Here is a 21,234-nt window from a genome sequence, read left to right as displayed (position 1 = left end):
TAAGTGGAGCAGGTCTGGGGAAAGGGCAGAAAGTCAAAACCTAATTGCAGGTCATGTTGAGTATGCTGATACTGCTTGTCGACCACAATGAAAACCCAAGTAATGAGGGCTCTACGTCAAGTCTCATCTCCCTGTAATTTGAAAGTCGAACAGAAAGGCCTGGATGACATGCAGTATTTTCCATGAGTGGTTTGTAGACCATGCCGTCCCTGAATTTAAGGCTTATTGTCAGAAGGAAAATTTGGCCTTAAAGATTCTCCTTCTGCTGGATAACACAAGCGTCCATGAACTGGACTATGAAGCCCTCTGCCCAAAGGTCAATGTCCTATTTTTGCCACACAACACCTCATTGTTGCTGCAGCCTATGGACCAGGGTGTGCTGGCCACTTTCAAGGCTTGTTACCTACGGAGGACATTCTCCATGCTGATTAAGGAGACGGCAGGTGAAGGAAAGCCCAGTGTAGAGGAGCTCTGGAAGTCCTTCAACATCATGAACGGCGTGGAAAACATTGATCCGTCATGGGAAGAAGTCACTTCGCAATGTATGAATGGTGTTTTGCGCTGTGCAGTGCTAGATGCTGTCCACAGCTTCATAGAATTTGATGCCATTTCTGCTTTCGAGCAAGGAATTGTCAAGTTGGGGAAGGATATTGACTTTGAGGAGGTGGAGGAAGATGATGTACAGGAGTTGTTGGAGTTTCACGCTGAGCAACTGACAAATGAGGAACTGATTGAGCTGGACCAACAACGGATATCTGAAGAAAGCAAGGACGATGATGAGGGTGACATAGGGCAGGAAGCCAGGAGTCTAATGACAAAGTATCTCTCCCATTTCTTTAGATTGCTGGGTGAGATGACGGAAATCATACAGAGGGGTGATCCTTTTCATTTTACGGTCTGCCAAAGTCTCCAGGGCTCTGTGATGCAGTGGCCTGCTACAGGGAGATCTATCATTCAAAGGGTCATGAAGGAGAGCAGACATCGACAAAATCCTTTTTTAAGACTTCTGCAACCGAAAAGCCAGCCCAAGAAAACCCAGCCGCCACCCCTAGCTAAGTTTAGCAAAATTGGCATTGTTGTATCCTGTATCACTGTACTGTATTTACTGTGTTAAAATGTTCTGTGTGTTTGAACAGTGTTAGTGGGATTCTACATTCTTTTGTTCAATGTTTTTGTGTGTAAAATGTGTGCTGTATAAGCCATCAGTGTAAAAAGGTAACACTGTTCAGGTGAAAAGAGCGTTGTCATAGGCGAGTGTGGTGAAGTTGTGAACACATCCAGCTCTTATTCCATTATTTCTTATGGGGAAAAATTCACCGGTATACGTCATTTCGGTGTCTACTGTCCTCTTCAAGAACACAACCCCAGTGTATATAGGGGACCCCCGTATTCATCATTCTGTCTTATACACGCATACTTACATGTAATATGCAGTGAACTACAGCATAATAGATGTGCTGCATGCTTGTTCAGATTGCTTTTAATGATGGAAAGATTTTAATTTCTGACACGGCTGAACAGTGCAGCTGGAGTGTGCTATGCACTCCTCTGTATGTAGAGTGTGTTATAGTCACCCTTTGAGGATCTGTTCCCCACCAGCACAACAGAGCTCTTCCAGGGGTTCTAGGAGACACTCTCTCTTCTATTCTCTTGCCCAGATCTCTGGGTGGCTTTCCAAGGGGTGAAGGTAACTTTTACACTGAAAATTCTCCCTCTCAAATCTCATTTTTCCTATATAAAACGTTCCCCTTTTAATTTTGTTCCACATTCTTCATTCATTGTATCATGGGCTGAAGATTGTGCGACATTCTTCTATTGCTGTCTCTGAAAAGAATCATTTCCTCTATCCCTCAAAGTTTTTGAGCTCTCTCCCTCTCTGCTTTCCATGATCTAACTTGCTTTGTCATTTTACATCAGAAGTAAAATTTTCACAAGCACTTAAGTGACTTAGGAGCCTATGTCCCATTTTCAAAACTGATTTATGAGTCTATGTCGTGTTGAAAGTCAGTGGAACACCAAAACTTCCTGAGTCTTCTCTTTCCCTTCTTAATAGCACCTCTTCTAATGATATGATTCTTTTCTTTCTCCTCCTTGTGTATATTGACTTTATTAGAGAACATCAATTGTTGACTTCTTTTCTTTTTCAGTTGATTGCAGTTCACTGTTTCGTTACTGTGTCCCTGAGTTACATTTACTCATTGCTTTGAATCTAAGGCACCATGTAAACAAATAAAATGTAGTATAATATAATATTGTATGCTAATGGATTCTTTTCAGTCTCTTTTCTTGGCAATCCTGTCATTCCTATCCTGAGACTGAGTAATGAAGTCATGGGAGTTGTTACCCAAAAGGGTTGTTGTCTTCCTTACTTTACTCATGCACCACATCTAAGTAGTATAAAAGTAAATTGTGTGCTTTTGTGAGAAAGTGATCTGTAGTGTGCAACTGGTTACTATTCAGATCCAGAAGTTAGTAACTTGTCCTGTTGTTGAAAATAACTGTGAAACAAGCTTACTCTGACTAGATTTCACACAGTTAATTTAAAAACGTGCCACAGCAAATGTTTGGTGTTTTCCTATCCGGCGTCCTTCTGTGCCACAGCTAATATTTCCAAATTGTGTTTATGCCTTCAGTGTGTAACAGGATGTTCCTCTTTCCCTACAACGTCTTTATTGGCATGTGTGGTTTTGTTTGTTTGTTTTGTTGAGTTTTCCTTTCTTTCAAGTAAAAAAAATAATGATTTGAAATTCCAATTTATATAAGTCTTGTAAAACCATTTAGTTACTTCTTCTGTCTGTTTCTCTTTTATTGTCCTTGTTCATTTGTTCTTTTGTTATGAAAATATCTAATAAACATAAATATTCGAAAGAAAATAAGAGGTTAATAAAACATTATATTGCTCTAGGACTTGATTGTTTGAGGATAAGGGGCTATTTCTTTTTTATTATTTGTTTTATTTCTTATGATCAGGACAATTTTCATTCATGTTGATAGGGTGTTGAGTCCCCAGAAAGTGATGAGAAATGAGCAGAGAAGATTTTCACTCGGATGCAGGCGCTCTTTTTGTTTCCCTGATAACATTCATGCATTTGACCTTCATTAGGGAAGGACATTTGTCACCAGCACCATCTCGCCATCTGTTAGTATACTTGTCCTCTGTTGTACATGTTCTTGTAAACGGAAGTATAATGGATCACTTTAGGCTTATAACCCAGGTAAGCAGTTATGAAGGATATTGATAAGTCAAGAATTTGGACGCAACAGTGTTGCAGTTTGCAATATGGTTAAAGTAAGGAGGACCACTATCACTCTTAATAGTGTTTCATGGTCATTAGCTCAGTGACGGTGGCCTCTTCAGGTCTGCTTCTGTACAGTGTGTGCACGCACAAGTGGGCCTGCTTTAGCATTGATGCTTTTCCTAAGATAGGCTTTGCATCACTGGAGACCCATCGATTAGGAGAGACCAATGGTTCCCAACCTGTTTACCACTGTGGGCTGCATATGCAACTCTCCATGCGTTATGTGGGCCATATCCACACAATATATTACTCTACCTCTATGGCCCTGAGGATATCACACGGGCCGCAGCTGTGCGCTGATTGAGCGCAAGCGGCCTGCAGGCCATGGATTGAGAGCCACTGGGATAGACATTTGTACAGAGGGGACGGGCCTTGGGTGAAGATTTTTAATTATGGGGGTTAGGGGTTTGTGTGACAATGTCAGCTTTGTGGCCTGGCTTCTTTATGAAGAAAAGTGATCAGTTTGTGATTGCCGTCTGTCTTAGTTAAAATTAAATCCAGCAGTGTATGCGTGCCAGGAGCCTAGGATAAGCATTTGTTTGTTTTGTACGTTGAAATAACACTGCGTAAATAAATAAGATTTTAAACGTGATAATAGTTTAGTCATACGCATTTTGTTACATTGCTGTTCAAAGTGTGTTGATTTATCAACGGTTTGTTTGTGGGGCACAGCATGTCCAATAGCAAATCTCTCATTTTAAAAAAAAACTAACTCTGCTTTGCTCTTTCCAATCTTCAGGACTGATGGCTACTGTTTCACCACAGTAGGAGATGAAGAATCTGGAGGACATACAATTGCCTCAGGATGCCTACGCTTCGAAGGCTTAGACATCCAATGCCGGGTAAGAAAACAGTTATGATCAAGGTTTGGTCTGGCTATTGTGATAGTTTTCATCCAGCAACAGTGTGGTCAGGATGAATGCACACATCTGCTGCTTTGAATTTTGGTCATGTGGGGAATGTGCTCTCTGCACGGAATGCTGAGGAAATGGAGTCTGCTCCCCAAAACTCTTGCTACTTCTTCAGGCACACCGTATTGCTAGTTCACTAATGTTAGCCCCTGCTCTTCTGGTGAAACTACCACTCTGGTAATTCCATTCTGAATCTCTAAATTCCCCCTGCAGCTTGAATTAGGTAAGACATTCTTCCCTTCCTTTCCCAAACTGCTGTGTGCTGCGTAGCCATAAAAAAGTTGCTGTTTTCACATGCGGAGTTGTTGCGTATCACTGATGTGTAACGTAAGTCCTGTAGGTGTAGACAGTCCAGCTGGTACATTTGGGGATCCACCTTTATGAAGGTTTTCTTGTTCCAGGGAGAGAAATGTGTGTCCATTTCAGGTACTGCCACCAGCTTCTCACCCTATGTAGCAATTCTCTTTTGGGCTTCCATGTTTAACACAGAGAAATCACTCGGGGTTAAGTCCCCAGCTGTTCCGTGCAGACCTCAGCATGACGGTGGAGGCAGAACAGCCGGTGGAATGAAGATGACTCTGAGTACCTCTACACTGCAAAATAAAATAATAAAAGACCACGCCCATAGCAGCGATCCTCAGAGCCTGGGTCAACTGACTTGGGCTCTTGCTACCGGGTGTTGAATAAGGGTACAGGGTAAGAATAGCAGTGTAGACACTCCTGCTCAGGCTGGAGTCCAGGCTTTGACACTCTACCCCTTGCTGGGTTTCAGAGCATAGGCTTCAGCCCAAGCAGAAACATCTGCAGTGCTCTAGTGTGAGCCCAAGTCAGTCGACCTGGGCTCTGAGACTGGGCTGCCGCATTTTCTTTGTTTGTTTGTTTGCAGTGTAGATGTATCCTTAAGTAATCTTTCAGCTCCCACACCTATATCTGGGCCTGTCCAGGGGGACAACCAGCTATTGGTTCAAGTTAGAGCAGGCTAAGGGTTGCTCTTATTTGCACCTGCTTGTAATAAACTCCTAGGAGCCATTATTCCAATAAATATCTCCAAAGTATAGTGCACTGTGTTCTGTCCCCTCCTGCTCCCTCTTCATGCCCTTCACAAATCTATTTCGCTGGGGGGAATAGATGACTGCGTTGACTATGTTGGCTTTAAGCCGTCTGAGGATGCCCCTACATGAAGGGAATCATGCACTAAAGCCAAGATTTTCAAAAATAGGAATCTAAAATGAGGCTTCTAACTGCTTACTAAATAAGTACTCAGATTTTCCAAAATGCTGAACATCCTAAAGTCTCTGAATTCACACCTGACGTTAGGCATCTGTTTCTGGAAATCTTGGCCTTGGGGCAAAATTCTGTCTGCTTTGCTCTGGCAGGTGTGGTGCTGTTTCCCATGTCAGGTCTATCTCCTTCTCCAGCGCCCAAGCAACAGTGTCTGTTTAAAAGAACCAAGTTGCTCACACAGTTCTCTGTGACTTTCTCTGTTGCAGGATATGCTGATAATACATGAGAGAAGAACTCTTTCTATTGCGTGCTGCAGAGACAAAGATTTCTGCAATGAAAACCTTCACCCAGCACTGCCACCTCTGAGAAATAGCGGTAAGAGAAAGACGAAAATATAGCCTTAAATCAGTAGGTCCATGTGCTTCTCCTAGAAAAGAAAAGAGAATTAGACGACCTGCATGGAAAAACAACTTTTTTTTGTATCGTGTAGCTGTTCTGGTAATATTCAGAAACAGTATCGTCTTGGTTGTTGCTGGTGTTTACCTCTGTTTGTATTCCCATCATGCCTACAGGCATCAGTCAAGGATCAGAGACCCATTGCCCTAGGCACTGAGCGTAGTAAAAGAATGGTTCCCGCTCCAAAGAGCTCACAGTCTAGCTTGTGCTGGGGCAGGGACTATCTCTTACTTTGTACAGTGCTTAGCGGGGCAGCGGAGGTGACTTACCGAGGCCTCTGGGTGCTCATGCCATACAAATATAGAATAACAATCATGAATGGTGTCACGGAGTATGTGGGGAGACCAGGCCCTGCACCCCCCACTTCCTGCGATTCACCGGGACTCTCAGCCAGCCAGTAACACAGAAGGTTTATTTAGACAACAGGAACGCAGTCCAAAACAGGTCTTGCTGGTACAGACAACAGGACCCCTTTAGTTAGGTCCATCTGGGGCCCCAGGGAGATCGCAGCCCCGGTGGGAAGCCCAAGCCCCGTCGGGCGCCCCTCTCCATTTCCCAGCCAGCTCCAAAATGAAACTCCCTCCAGCCTCTCACTCAGCCTCTCCCCAGCTCCTCCCCCAGCCTTTGTGTCCCTTGTCCAGGTTCCTGGGAAGAGGTGTCACCTGGCCTCCAACTCCCCTCCTGGGTTCTCATGTTACATGTTCAGGTGTCCTCCCTTCCCCAATGCAGCCAGTCCCAGCAAAACTCCCTTGCAAGATTCCCAGGTCAATACTCCTCACTCAGCATTCCCATAATACAGCAAGAACATTCCCACTTCGTCACAAATGCCCTCTGTCATCTCAAAAGATTGTAGTTTGTAGCTACACAACAGTTTCTGAATGACGCTTGGGACCAGATCCTCAGCTGCTATAAATCAGGGTAGTGCCACTGAAGCCAATGGAACTAATGACGATTTATAGCCGCTGATAACTGGCCCTCTGAGAATAAGGTCTAGGCGTCGCCATGACCTCTGTGTTTCAGAGCTATAGAACAAACAATACAGTAACACTCTGCACAAAAGCATGTCCAGTTTGGGTTAGAAGTTGTACAATATTTGTTTTTTTTAAATACAGCAGTTCCTGGGTAAGCACGAGATTTATAGACATTGGCATAGCCTCCATGGTGCCCTATATAGGGGCCCGCCGACCCTCCACCTTCTTACCGCCGGTGACAGCTAGCTGGAACTTCGCTTGCTCTTGCAGCAAGCCTAGCAGTGTCTCGTTTAAGTGTATGTAGTTGTTTCCTCTCTCATAGTTTAAATAGTTGTTGGGGGCTTCCCCCCCAACATATTCGTCGCCCCACTGGGGCATGCCCGGGTCCCCAGGGTTTAAACTCTGCATGGACTGCGTGAAGTTTATGCCGAAGAGTGACCTGCACTCATCCTGCTTGAGGTGCCTCGGGGAGAGCCACCAAAGAGACTGGTGCGGTATCTGCAGGGGATTCCGTCCCAGCACTCTTAAGGACAGAGAGCAGATACTCAGAGTGCTCCTGATGGAGGCGGCTTTACAGCCACACTCGGACCCTAAGCCTGCCAATCCAGCGCCCAGCACCTAATCCTTGGTGCACAGTGCTCCGGCACCGCTAACGAGACAGGAGGCCCAGTCTAAGATCTCTAAGTCCCAGCACCAGAGAGAATCGGGACATAGAAAATCAGCCTCCGTGTGGCACCGATCACCATCTCCAGTGCCTGCGAAAAAGAAGAGGCCGGTGAGGGACCGATCACCCCACCAGGACCTTAAAAGGCCAGCGGCATCCACGACTGCGGTGGGATAAGCCAAGCCACAACTGGACCCTCCCAAGGTCCCGTTGACTGCTGCCCCGATGGGGGTGCTGTTGAGTCAGGACCGGTCTAGATCCCCGTACCTCAGTGAGAATGTGCATCCCCCATTGACGCCGGAGGCGTTTGAGGTGGCCTCTGACTTATTAAGCCTCCCGGTGCCGGCCTCCCCACGCCTGTGGAAAGAGCCGCTAGACACAGCCCTACCCCCGATTCAATCAAGGGGCAAGCAGGCCAGGATGTTGCCCCAGTTCCCACCTTGTGCCGCTCCGGCAGCACCGGCACAGAGAGAGCACTCCCTGGCCTCATGGCACCGCTCCCCGGTGACAGTGGTTACTGCTCCCCCTCGGTCCTCCTATTTGGAGACCTCGGACTCAAAGGCGGAATCCTACCGCTCCAGTAGATGGAGGAACAGGAGTTCGGCTTCTCAGGCAAGCTAATGACCTTACCCGGCGTAGTGGCAGCAATAGCGGCAACTGCCGTCCCAGTGGCCGTTCTGGACTCCCTGGGCCTACCGTCAGTCCCTGGGACATGTGCATGGTCTGTGCTCCAGGTCTGTGTCAGTCTCCTCGACGTTGGTGGCTCTGGTGCAAATGCCTCTACCACTGGCACCACTGTCTGACAGGAGTGTGCCACAACAGCACCCGGCATCGCCTAATCAGACAGTAGTACCGACAGGGACCATGTTTCCGATGCCGCAGACCCCGCCCAGCACGCCTCGTCGTTTGGCGTTGACCCTGGTATCGGCCACGGTGCCGCATCCTACATCTGCACCAGCCACGCAACCAGAGTACCATGTGCTGCAGAGCCCTGCAGAGGCTGAGGGTACAGAGGAAGGTCCTTTGCAGGTGGTCATCTCCTCTTCCTCGCCAGATGAGGCACTTGTGGCAACGTCAGTGGCACCAGCCCTAGAGGACAACCAGGTGCTTCAGCAGCTACTTAAGCGTGACGCTCAGAGCCTGGCGAGCCAAGTGGAGGAGATCAAGGTGGATGTAGATCCGGTAGTGGATATCCTGGCCCCCTCAGACCCATCTAGGCTTGCCCTACCATTGATCAGAATGCTAGCTGATACATCCCGCACCTTGTGGCAGATGCCAGCTTCGTTGGCCCCTATGGCCAAAAAGACAGAGAGATGCTACTTTGTACTTTGTACCCTACAAGGGCCATGCTGCAAATGTATTTCCCTAGTCTCCAGAGTATGAAGAATTCTCCCCCTATAGTCTGCAGACTCTGTTTAGTCTCTCCTGAGCCAATAGACAGTGACAGCTTCAACTGTTCCAAGCCACACCTTTAGAGGGAAATGACCGGCAGACCCAGACTGCTAACAAACCATGAAATAGAAGCTGAGCCCCCTGAGCTGCCACCTCTTTCACAGAGAGAACTGGACTCCCCACCGGGTTCTCACTTTCAGCTCCTGGCACACACAGAGTGACAGTTCAGGTAGAAATCTGCTGCTCCAATGAGAATGATGTGCTCTAGGTTTTTTTCCTGATAGGCCCTGTGTTGGTGTCTCCTTTCAAAGGCGATGGCCATGGCTTGAATGTTTACATTGTTAATGCTCCAGGACCAGGTAATGTCAGGTTAAAACATGACCAATGTGCTCACAAGGCAGATAATGGTAGGTCATCTCTGCTCATGATGGGAAGGAGAGGGAAGGAAAGAGTTGGAAGCAAAGGTGGGAGAGGGAAGTGGATCTTTAAAAGAAAAGTGCATGACAGTAAGCCAAGATTCCCCTAGAATCCTCTTTGTCTCATTACCCTAGTACAGGAGTAGGCAACCTATGGCACATGTGCCAAAGGCGAAACACAAGCTGATTTTCACACTGCCGGGGTCCTGGCCACTGGTCCAGGGGGCTCTGCATTTTAATTTAATTTTAAATGAAGCTTCTTAAACATTATAAACACCTTATTTACTTTACATACAACAATAGTTTAGTTATATATTATAGACTTATAGAAAGATCTTCTAAAAACGTTCAAATGTATTACTGGCACGCAAACCCTAAATTAGAGTGAATAAATGAAGACTCGGCACACCACTTCTGAAAGGTTGCTGACTCCTGCCCTCGTAAATCTGAAACATAATAGTGTTATTCCAGGGTGAGTCAATAAGGCTAGAATTGTCACTGTTTACTGTGTGTTCAGCATTTGTGTGGAAGATGCAAGACAATCAGATGGTGAGGACTTGAGAAAATCTCATCTTTATCTGCCTAAGAGTGAACACCAAGCTGGAGGTGGGGAGTGTGCTAAAGTATCACAGTTTTGAGACTCTGCAGTTTTAAAAGAAGATGGTGCAGGATTTCTTCAGTTTTCAGCATGAGAATATGCACGACGGTCCAACACGTGTGTTTGAAATGCGTCTACAAATTTGGAGATGACAGCTAAATTTTAGAGCCGAAAATGGGTATAGCGTGCAAGGATTAATTCAAACTTTTCAGTTATTTTTATATAATCACAAATCTTACGTGTTGCTTGGTAATGTTGCATTTTGAAGCGGTTTTAAAGAATGGCTCATCTGCAATGATACATTTTCCCACAATTGCAAGAATAAAAAACAAATAATTTTTCCTGCTATAGTGCTATGAGAGAGAGAGATCCTTACATTGATGTAAATATAATGTTAGGGACTTTAGCTCTATGCCCTAGCAGGGATTAGACATCCCTTATATGTCTTCTGTGCTGGGGTAGATACAGTTGGGTATAGGAATTGCTTTTGTTAAGACTCTCAGTTTTCTGAAATTAATAAAAGTTAGTTAAGATAAAGAGGCATCAAACAGGACAAAGTCTGTGTCCCAGCTGACAAGATACGTAATATACAGGAGTGTAAATCCCAGGTTTGAGGCGGTGGGGGTTAGTGGATTGGTCATGAAGGGCTAAATACTCCCTTACAAACTCAGTCACAAGCACTAGAGTTACCAGTGAGAGCTTTGACTGAGTAAAGACTGCTGGGTCAGTCAGGCCCTCGATTGCTGTTCCATGTGCTGTGTTTGCCCTGTTCAATGAGAGCTAAAGAAGGAACACCTCAAATGGGTCTGAAATCAAGTGCTGCATTACGCAATGCTGCAGTAGAAAAGAAAGGGAACAATTCTCTTGCTTAATATAGTTATAAATTTTTGTGTGTCTTTTTACATGGGAAACTAACCCCAGGAAGGCAGAATGCATGTTACACCCAACCTAATGGGAAAGACATCTCAGATGTGAGAGAGCAGCGTTGGCTTCTAAGACAAAAACACAGCCATTGTACAAAGCTTTTTTTGATTTTTTAAAATCAGATTGTTTTGAAGGAAACATTGGTCATAGGGCCTTGCTGATCTCAGTGATCGTTTGCAATATACTCCTGGTACTTCTCATCATATTCTGGTACTTCAGGTAAGTGGGAAGTATTTCAACTTTATCTGCTTCAGATTTCTTGCTAACATCAATTTCCCCTCCCCCACCCCGGCTTATGAACTGTAAAATTAAAAAAAATTAACAGGAGGGAATTGGGGAACAATTAAAAACACATTGTTTTTATTATAGGGAAAAAATTGTATATTTTGTTAATGTTAAAATCACAAAGTCATCAATATAATGTCCCATAAAATAGTTGGTCTTTTGTATAGCATCCTTCATAGAAAGTATGTCCTAAAAAGCTTTCCAGTGGGAAACAACACAGAGTAGTATACACTGAAAATTAAAGAAAACAATAGTGCAAAGACACGCTATAGTAAATAAAGCTCACAACCCTTTTAACCCAGTGTACACAAGGTTGACACAAATTCACAAACTCTACCCAAAGAGGCAGGGAGATTCAGAAAGCACAGATAAATTCATAACAATACCTTTGTTTGGTCATAAAAAACCCACAACATTCATAACTAAAAGGCGAGGGATTTACTACATCTCTGTTTTTAGGACTATTCTCTGAATTAGGGGTTTAAAGTTGGTACTTGGCTATGCAAAATTATGCTGGATTCCCCAGCAGATGATAGTCATCCCCTTTCATAGACCGAAAGCGTTCTAATGTTGCAAATAGATCAGAAAATAGTCGGTGATGAGACTAGCTCGTACTTTGGGTAATTGCTGGGGACTTCTGAATGACTAAAAATTAAATGTGAGTAGCATTTTCTGTGTAGCATCTGTTCCTCATTGCACTGTCAACTAATTTAATTTTCACTAAAATCATAGGCAAAAAAGGCAAGCAACCAGACCTCATTACTGCATTGGAGTTGAACAGGATGAGACTTACTTTGCTCCAGGGGAAACCCTGAAAGACTCAACTCAATGGTCTCAGAGCAGAGGAAGTGGGTCTAGTTTCCCTATGGTAAGAAAGGAATGTAATTTAGATACACACACAGAGTCCTGTGGCACCTTATAGACTAAAAAGTATTGGAGCATAAGCTTTCGTGTGTGGATACTCACTTTGTCAGACGCATGTAATGGAAATTTCCAGAGGCAGGTATAAATATGTAGGCAAGAATCCATCTAGAGATAATGAGGTTATTTCAATCAGGGAGGATGAGGCCCTCTTCTAGCAGTTGAGGTGTGAATACCAAGGGAGGAGAAACTGCTTTTGTAGTTGGCTAGCCATTCACAGTCTTTGTTTAATCCTGAGCTGATGGAGTCAAATTTGCAACTGAACTGAAGCTCAGCGGTTTCTCTTTGAAGTCTTGTCCTGAAGTTTTTTTTGCTGCAGGATGGCTACCTTTAAATCTGCTATTGTGTGTCCAGGGGGGTTGAAGTGTTCTCCTACAGGTTTCTGTATATTGCCATTCCTAATATCTGACTTGTGGCCTGTGCATTCCAGCTTTGTGCAAGGGTTCCTATGTTTTAGCATGAGAGAAGGAGATGGACAAAGAGAGATGAAACCCATGTTGTGGAGTATATTTAAACGACATTTCTTGGGATTTAACAGGTCGAAATTACTATAGCAAGGCAGATTGAGATGGTGAAACAGACCGGTAAAGGTCGCTATGGAGAAGTTTGGATGGGAAAGTGGCGTGAAGAAAAGGTAGCTGTAAAAGTGTTCTTCGCCACTGAGGAGGCCAGCTGGTTGAAAGAGACTAAAATCTACGAGACTGTCCTGTTGAGGCATGAAAACATTTTGGGTGAGTGAGTGAAATAAAAGATAGAAATGATGCCGTTTTAAGTTTCTTAGTTATTCTTGCTAATAACTTTGTACTTGCTGATGTCCTTTTCTTCATGTATTTAGTCACCTGCCATGCTTTGCCATTAACCACAATATACTTCTCTCCATGGGGCAGATATCAAAAAGCAAATCGTTTTAAGGGTCTCCATGCAGATAGAGAGTAACTGGTTTTGGGAGGTTGTAATCCCCAACAACCATACACCTGTTTTTCCCACCTGTGTCTGGAGTTCTTTTTTTAGAAAGCAAACTCCAGGCCACTGAACTGACATTTAACAATGACACCATGTGGAACTGAAAAAGAAGAGACACTGAAGGCATTCTCAGGGTATTTGTTTAAAACTCAGTTATGCACGTTGTACAGAGCTCTCTGTAGGGGGCGATTTGGAGCCACGCTATGCTAGGGAGAGCCGTCAGGAGGTATGTCTCCCTTGTGTCTGCTGGATGTTTGTGTGATCTTTCCCCACACAATTATGTCCCTAGGGTGACCAAGAACTGAGCAGACATAGGAACATAAGAACGGCCGTACTGGGTCAGACCAAAGGTCTATCCATCCCAGTATCCTGTCTGCTGACAGTGGCCAATGCCAGGTGGCCCAGAGGGAGTGAACCTAACAGGTAATGATCAAATGATCTCTCTCCTGCCATCCATCTCCACCCTCTGACAAACAGAGGCTAGGGACCCCATTCCTTACCCATCCTGGCTAACAGCCATTAATGGACTTAACCTCCATGAATTTATCCAGTTCTCTTTTAAACCCTGTTATAGTCCTAGCCTTCACAACCTCCTCAGGCAAGGAGTTCCACAGGTGGACTGTGTGCTGCATGAAGATCATCTTCCTTTTATTTGTTTTAAACCTGCCGCCCATTAATTTCATTTTGGTGATCCCTAGTTCTTGTATTATGGGAATAAGTAAATAAGTTTTCCTTATCTACTTCCTCCACATCACTCATGATTTTATATATCTCTGTTACATCCCCCTTAGTCTCCTCTTTTCCATGCTGAAAAATCCTAGCCTCTTTAATTTCTCCTCATGTGGGACATGTTCCAACCTCCTAATAATTTTAATTGCCCTTCTCTGAACTTTTTCTAATGCCAGTATATCTTTTCTGAAATGAGACAACCTTGCTTAACTGAGTGATTCCTTCGACTCTTCCCTTGAACAAGCAAAGGACAGAGAGGGTGTTTTGTTTTGTTTTTTTGGTGAAGTCCCTGTCCCCCTCGATCACAATTTAACCTTTAACCTGGGGATTAGACAGAAACCAGCGATAACCTTTAGCTTGAGCTGGTCTTAATATAGCTTTGGAATCACTCAGAGTAATTGTTGCACACTTTTTTCATGCAATATAATCCACATTTTTAATACATGCTGATGCAGGCATGGTTCATATCCTTACTAACTGAATACAATATAGATAATATAAAGAAGTTGAACTTTGTAGCTGAAACTCACAAGTGGATGAGAGAGAATGTAGAGTCGTGTGTGGTGTTCAAAAGCCCCAAAAAATATTAATCTGAAAACATTTCCTCACTCCCCATAGGGTTCATTGCTGCGGACATTAAATGTACGGGGACTTTGACCGAACTGTATCTTATCACAGACTACCATGAGCATGGCTCCCTGTATGATTATCTGAAATCCACTCCCTTGGATACAAAAGCCATGCTAAACCTGGCCTATTCTTCTGCTAGCGGCTTGTGCCACTTGCACATGGAGATCTTCGGGACTCAAGTCAAGCCAGCTATTGCCCACCGAGATCTGAAAAGTAAGAACATCCTAGTGAAAAAGGATGGAACCTGCTGTATAGCAGACCTAGGCTTGGCAGTTAAATGGTTTAGGTGAGTAAAATGAGGTGCATTTCTTTGTGGGTGAATTCTTTCCTGCCCCCAGGCTTGTTAATGTCAGCAATAAAATGGGTGTTTTTTAATTGAAAGGGATCGGAGAGATACCACGGTATCTTTTTGTATCATTGACATGCATCCGACGAAGTGGGTATTCACCACGAAAGCTCATGCTCCAATACATTTGTTAGTGTATAAGGTGCCACAGGACTCTTTATTGTTTGTGGGGTGTAATATATATGATACACCATTATACTGTACTAGGGGCAGGTACAAGTCTGTGACATCTTACGCGCATTTAACTTGCACAGTTTCAGTTTTATGTGGTTGGCAAAAACAAAAAAAAGAGAAAAATAACAATTTTAATATCGTACTTGTAGTGCGGGCGATTCCGCCCGCCATTACACTCAATGTAATTTTGACTAGACGCGATTTTCGCTTTATGCTCTGAGTGCGGAACATAACCCCAGTGTAAGATGCGACAGACCTGTATATTATATATTGCATGTTTATAAACAGCAGTTTTGTATTTAAATGGTAGTTCTAATAGTATTTGCACACAAATTCCATTTTCAGTAAGTTGTCCTTAATAGACAACCAATTAATATTACTGTATGCTGAAAACAACATGTTAAGAAAACAACATTTAATGAAGATTTGATTGGTATCGCCTGCATTAGCGTTAAGTCTAATGCTAAACAAAATCTCCCAAATGTTGCCAGGGTCCCTATTGAGTTTTCTCTCTGTTGTGGTTCTGCATTTGAATGCTTACTACCACCTGAGGCAAGTAAGCCTTTTCAGAAGTTGGGGGCTGGTCACAGTCTGTACCTTTCTCTAGAAGAACTGTTCCATTAAGATTATGCATTATTTTTGACCTTGTTCAAGAATGATTTTTGTTTGAATTTGTTTTTTCTCCACATCCAGTTGGGTTTTCTGAGGTGATTTTTTTTCAGATTACTTTTTGTATGTTTGATTCTTCTTTTTCTTTTCCTTTTAGTGATAAAAATGGGGTGGACGTACCACCTAAAAAACTGGTAGGCACAAAGCGCTATATGGCTCCTGAGGTGTTGGATAAAAGTTTGAATAGGAATCGCTTCCAGTCATATCTCATGGCTGATATGTACAGTTTTGGACTCATCCTTTGGGAGGTAGCAAGGAGATGTGTGTCAGAAGGTAAATGGCAAACATATTGTTGGTAAGTGGGACGTGACTTTTCCTTGTAGCAGCAAACTCCATTTATAACCTGAAGCTTCAAGTTCCGTCCTTTCTTTCTGGGTAGTAGATTTTGTTGCAATAAACTAAGCTGGGTAGACACCTTGGCAGTCCTGAGCCTATTCATTTCTGCTTCCTTGCACTGAGGTCTTGTCATCTTCAGTCTTAGTTTAACAACAAAGATTTACACTATGTTTTAGTAGCCTATTTAAAGATGCAATGATTCATCCCTGTGGTGGGAACATGGAGCTAATTTGTGGGTTTTTTCAGGGAAGGTCTACACTGCAGCCGGATTGACTCTCTGAGATCAATCCACCAGTGGTCAATTTAGTTGATCTAGTAAAGACCGATCAGATCGACTGCAGATCACTCTCTAGGCAACCCCTATACCGTAACCCTGATGAGAAAAGTAAAGTCAGTCAATGGGAGATTTTCTCCTGTCGCCCCCCACCCCCACCCCATGGTGTAGACCCCACGGTAACTCCACCTAACGTACGTCGACTCCAGCTACATTAGTCACGTAGCTGGAGTTGTGTAGTGTAGGTCAGCTTACCGTGGTAGTGTAGACATAGCCTCAGAGTGGTAAACATTTCTGCTGGAGTAGGAACACTCTGCTGTTTGAGCAGAAAGAAAATGAGGTGATTTTGCTTAGGTGTTACAGTTGACAAATGATTTAAACAGACAACTATTAGGCAGTTGACTGTTCTTCTCTCTCTGTTATCTTTAAAAAAACACAAGTTGCTTCCGTGGCAGGCAGAAATGCAGCCAGGATGCAGGAATTAGTAAGAGGGAAGAGAGGCACCTATTCAGTCATCACCATTCCAACATCATCCTGAATTTTCCTTGGACATCTGCTATCCAAGTACAGAATGAGGCCCCGACATTACAGTTGGATGCCATATGAAGTCATTGAGGCTCTCTGTAGGCCCATGAATCCACCCATGTGTATCACATTGCAGGATCAGGTCCAAAATCCGCTCATGCTCAGATTGTGAGATCTGGATCCCAAATGGTATTATTACAGGCTGCAAACCTAGAAAAGCAACAAAGAGTTCTGTGGCACCTTATAGACTAACACATGTATTGGCGCATATGCTTTCATGGTTGAATACCCACTTTGTCAGATGCATACTTCATTTTCTTCAAAAAGATGACCCCCTCTCCAAAGCAAAATAGAATAGCTCACATGGCTAATACTCTTTAAGCCTGGTCTACACTGGGGGAGGGAGGGGATTGATCTAAGATATGCAACTTTAGCTACGAGAAAAGCGTAGCTGAAGTTGACGTATCTTAGATTGACTTACCTCCCGTAAGGATCGATGGCCACGGCTCCCCTGTTGACTCCGCTTCTGCTGCTCGCTCTGGTGGAGTTCCGGAGTCGACGGGAGCACGTTCAGGGATCGATTTATCGCGTCTGGACGAGATTCGATAAATCGATCCCCGATAGATCGATTGCTACCCGCCGATCTGGTGAGTAGTGTGGACGTATCCTTAGTGTCTATGCTGAGCAACACAGAGGTATGTGTGACTGGTAGAGTCCAAAAGGGTGTAGTTGATATAGTCCAGACATCCTTAGTCCCCTGGGATTTTTATCCTGCAGTTATGATGCATCTGGAAAATGTTTCTTTCAGGAATAGTTGACAAATACCAGCTTCCATACCATGATCTTCTGCCCACCGACCCCTCCTGCAAGGACATGTGGGAGATCGTGTGTAGAAAGAAGCTCCGTCCTGCATTACCCAGTAGATGGAGAAGTGACGAGGTAAGAAATCCTTTTAAAATAAAGCAAGTTTTATTACGTTGCCATTTATCTGTCCTCAAAACTGTTGTGATTTCACCCGGAATAGACACGTGGGATTTTCAAACATAGCACTGTGCCTGTTAGGATCAGTGAGATGGTTATATTTGATTTTAGCACCTGCCATGTTGCCCCAGAACGGAAGGGCCACTGAGGTAGATGCTCTGATTCCCTGAGGAGCTGGCCTGAAGTCTTTTCAGAAAGATGTGTTATGTTTTTCATACCGACCGGAATCACATCGTGAAAGCACGCAGACTGTATGATTCAGCTCTGCTCTTATGCATGTTTTCCCTTTCCCTTGTCAGAATTACTGTTAAAGAGTGGCTGGCCGGAAGCTCAACCTACTTGCAAAATTACCCGCTGCGTAGTGTACTGGGGACGACTGTTTGTTTTAAATCAGGGCAACGATTGTCAGTGGCCCTTTTTCTGAGAGCCCTGGTTCTGTTGCGATGGGGGCAACCCCAGGCTTGCAGTCCTGAGGGCATGATTCCAGTAAGTTTCATTTTACCATCTGTACACAATACCACAGCGTCCAGGAATCGCAGCCAAAACCCTCACCTAGTGCACTTGTTTAGAAATACAGCTAACGGGCTACGTTGGGGTCCACTTGCCTTTACATTGTACCTTTTAAAAAGGAGATTATATTGTATCCGCATCCGATCCGCCATCCGCAAAAATTCAGGGGGAGTGCGCTGGCAGCTGTGAGGTTTCTGCGTGGAGTCGGCAGGCGGAGACACAGCTGGACGCTGCTCTTGGTGCTCCCCCCTGCACCATGGGCAGGAGGAGAGTCCGCTGCAGCTCCCTGCCTGGGTTCCACGCCAGCGTGGCCGAGGGGAGGGAGGAGGCCTGTGGAGCTGCACTGGGGCTGCTCGGGGGCCCCCGGCCAGGGCAGGTGGAGGATCCGCTACTGCTCCTCACTGCCGCCTGCCCAGCTCTTACGATGGCCAGGCAGCAGGTCTGAGCTGGCAGCTGGGAGGAGCCTCCACTTACCCTGGGCCTGAGGCCCAAGCAGCCCTGGTGTCCCTGCCACGGTTCCTCACAGCTGCCTGCCAGCTCTGACTGTCTGAGCCCTATGCAGATTTGAAGCCACAGCTGCGCTGCTCTCTGCAGAAATGGTCCGCGGATCGAAAGTGGCTACTGGTGGATTTGCAGGGCTCTAGGTATGAATGCATCTCTTTGCCTGCACATGTGTATGTTTCCCCTAAGAATGGGCTCTAGGAAACAGCATTCCCAAGCGTACTGGTGTTTTTCCTTTAGGGATGCTGGGTTTGAGGGGAGGGGAGGATCTGAACTCAGTCCTCTGAGAATTTCTAATGAATCAAAATGGCGTTTCTGCTCAGTAGAGCAATAATGGATGTACCTCAGACAAACTTGCCGACTGACGATGACGCTCTGCGGAGGTCACTCATCTTGTGGAAGGGGATAGTGTAGTGCTGTTATTGTAGCAGACAGGTGTGGTTTGGGAATAGCAGCGTTCGGCTGAGCGTTTGGCAGTTGGATCAAAGATCTCAGCTGCAAGAGTTGTAAGCAGTCAGAGAAGTGGGGCGTGGGTTAACCTCCCCCCCACACCCCCATCCCTGGAAATTTGAGTACTTGTTTAACAGTGAAGGAACCACCTGTCTTGCACTGCCGCTGACCAAAGCCTAACGGGGACTTCATCTTGGGAGTCAGGCAAATGGGAAGTTGTGTTGTAGTGGGGCTGGTTAGAAAGGCTTTAGCGCAGAGAAATAAAGAATCTAGTCTGGCTGCTACCACCCATCAGGTGCTGGGCAGGCTTGCTGAGTTAGCTACTCTTCTCCGAGCAGTTGGCATCACCAGCTCCAGGATGGGGACCACACTGCCAGGTAGCAAACCTAGTAAATTAGTGCATGCGACCACATGGGTTCCCAACCCATTTTTATCTAAGACACTTTCAGAAAAGATTCTGGCTTCGTTGGTTATTTAGTAAATGCTGCTGCGCTTTTATGCTCTGCACCCACCTTTCCGACCTGTGCTGTTTCACTGTTCTTGCCATTAATGAAGGAGGGTTCATGGAGGTGGTATCAAGGAGTGGTGATGAACAGGGCCATCCCTAGGGGTGTGCAGGGCCCAGACATCACCCTGATTCACCCTATCCAGGGGATGGCTCTGGTTACAGGACACTTCTATCTAGGGCCCCTCTCAGGCCGCTAAAGCCTTCCTGGCCTTATGCAAACATCAGGAAGGGTTTTTTCCAAAGCCATTTTTTTTCAAATATAGCAACAGGGACTTGCAGTGATTTAAATCCTAGGATTCACCCCAGTGCAGATGGCCTGCGAGGGCCCTCTGTGACAGAGCAAAGAATAGGCAGAAGAGCTGTGCATCACGTCCTCTGTACCTCCTTTCCCATGTCAGGAGCAGTGACTGTCCCCCAGTGGGCCGGCACAAAAGAAGGAATCGTTGTGGCAGACAGCAGACATCGACAAGATCGTCTCATACTATGGGGATAAGAGTAACATAGAATAGAGTCGGGTGAGTGAGAAGTCCTGCAAGATGACTCAGTGGGACAGCAGCTGGAAAAGCTGCCACGCTCAGGCTGTGCTGAAGCCTGGGGTCACTTTGCAGGCTGAAAGAGTGAATTCTACCCTATTGTCCGTGTTGCATTTCAGACCCAAAGCCCTGCTGCACAAGGGTCATGCAGCCCACATTAAGGGGAAGTTATCAGAGAGGTTTTCCTTAGCATTCAGGGAAGGGAGATGGGAAAAGTGCTTTTCTGATGTTGGATTTTTGAACCAAATGTGGAAACCAGTTTGTTATAAATGTTCAAATTGAGTGACCTGCTGAGAACTGCAGTCAATATACAGAAAATGTCATCCCATCCAGCGTGTACCTTTCTTTGTGGCATAGCAGCTGGCATCGCCTTTAGAATACACTGCAGTTTTTCGGGACAGCAGTCTTGCATTCCAGCTGACCCAAGTATGAGCCTTTTTAATCTTTTCTTTCCACAGTGCCTGAGACAAATGGAAAAACTCATGACAGAGTGTTGGGCTCATGACCCTGCTTCTCGGCTCACAGCCCTGCGAGTAAAGAAAACACTTGCCAAAATGATGGAGTCACGGGACATTACAATCTGATTCAACAAAAGACATCTCTGGCGAAAGCCCATCCAAAACGACTTTCCATTCTGGTCAGAGGACATGAAGAGGAATCAGAAGCATTCACTAATATGGATCCTGAACACAGTCATGCTTCAGAGCAACTGTGGATTTAACTAACATCTTTTGAGGAGAGGAGCCTTTGCAAAATCAGCGGCCTTTGACACACAAGATCAGAAAAGGCTCGTCTGCTCCCCGTTTGCATGGGGAACTACCATTTCAGTAACTGGTTCGAGATTATGCATGTTGTTTTCTGTGAAAGCCCATTATTTTTATTTTATTTTATTTTTGATTGTTTAAAAGAAGACACTGTTTTAAATTTTTATGAAAAATCGTGAGAAGTAAAGACCTATATTGTTACATTAAAAAATCAGAAGAAACTGTGCCTGAAGATGAAAGTAAAGTGACTTTTTTTTGATTTATAAAAAGATTTGCATGC

The 21,234-nt window shown here is 44.9% G+C and overlaps 1 protein-coding gene across 1 annotated transcript in view; it reads left to right on the top strand.

Moving 5' to 3' along the window:
• Positions 1 to 20,774, top strand: part of LOC127033538 (bone morphogenetic protein receptor type-1B-like) — a 25,664-nt gene extending 4,890 nt beyond the window's left edge. Inside the window, exons 2-11 of the mRNA XM_050921478.1 lie at positions 362 to 819; positions 4,039 to 4,141; positions 5,701 to 5,809; positions 10,978 to 11,074; positions 11,873 to 12,008; positions 12,600 to 12,792; positions 14,372 to 14,669; positions 15,670 to 15,845; positions 17,516 to 17,646; positions 20,649 to 20,774. Coding sequence (XP_050777435.1) covers positions 362 to 819; positions 4,039 to 4,141; positions 5,701 to 5,809; positions 10,978 to 11,074; positions 11,873 to 12,008; positions 12,600 to 12,792; positions 14,372 to 14,669; positions 15,670 to 15,845; positions 17,516 to 17,646; positions 20,649 to 20,774 — 1,827 coding nt within the window. The remainder of the gene's footprint in view (positions 1 to 361; positions 820 to 4,038; positions 4,142 to 5,700; positions 5,810 to 10,977; positions 11,075 to 11,872; positions 12,009 to 12,599; positions 12,793 to 14,371; positions 14,670 to 15,669; positions 15,846 to 17,515; positions 17,647 to 20,648) is intronic.
• The last annotated feature ends 460 nt before the right edge of the window (positions 20,775 to 21,234 follow it).

Source organism: Gopherus flavomarginatus, chromosome 13, assembly GCF_025201925.1.
Source record: "Gopherus flavomarginatus isolate rGopFla2 chromosome 13, rGopFla2.mat.asm, whole genome shotgun sequence".
Taxonomy (NCBI): Eukaryota; Metazoa; Chordata; order Testudines; family Testudinidae; genus Gopherus; species Gopherus flavomarginatus.
This window is presented reverse-complemented; position numbering and strand designations above follow the sequence as displayed.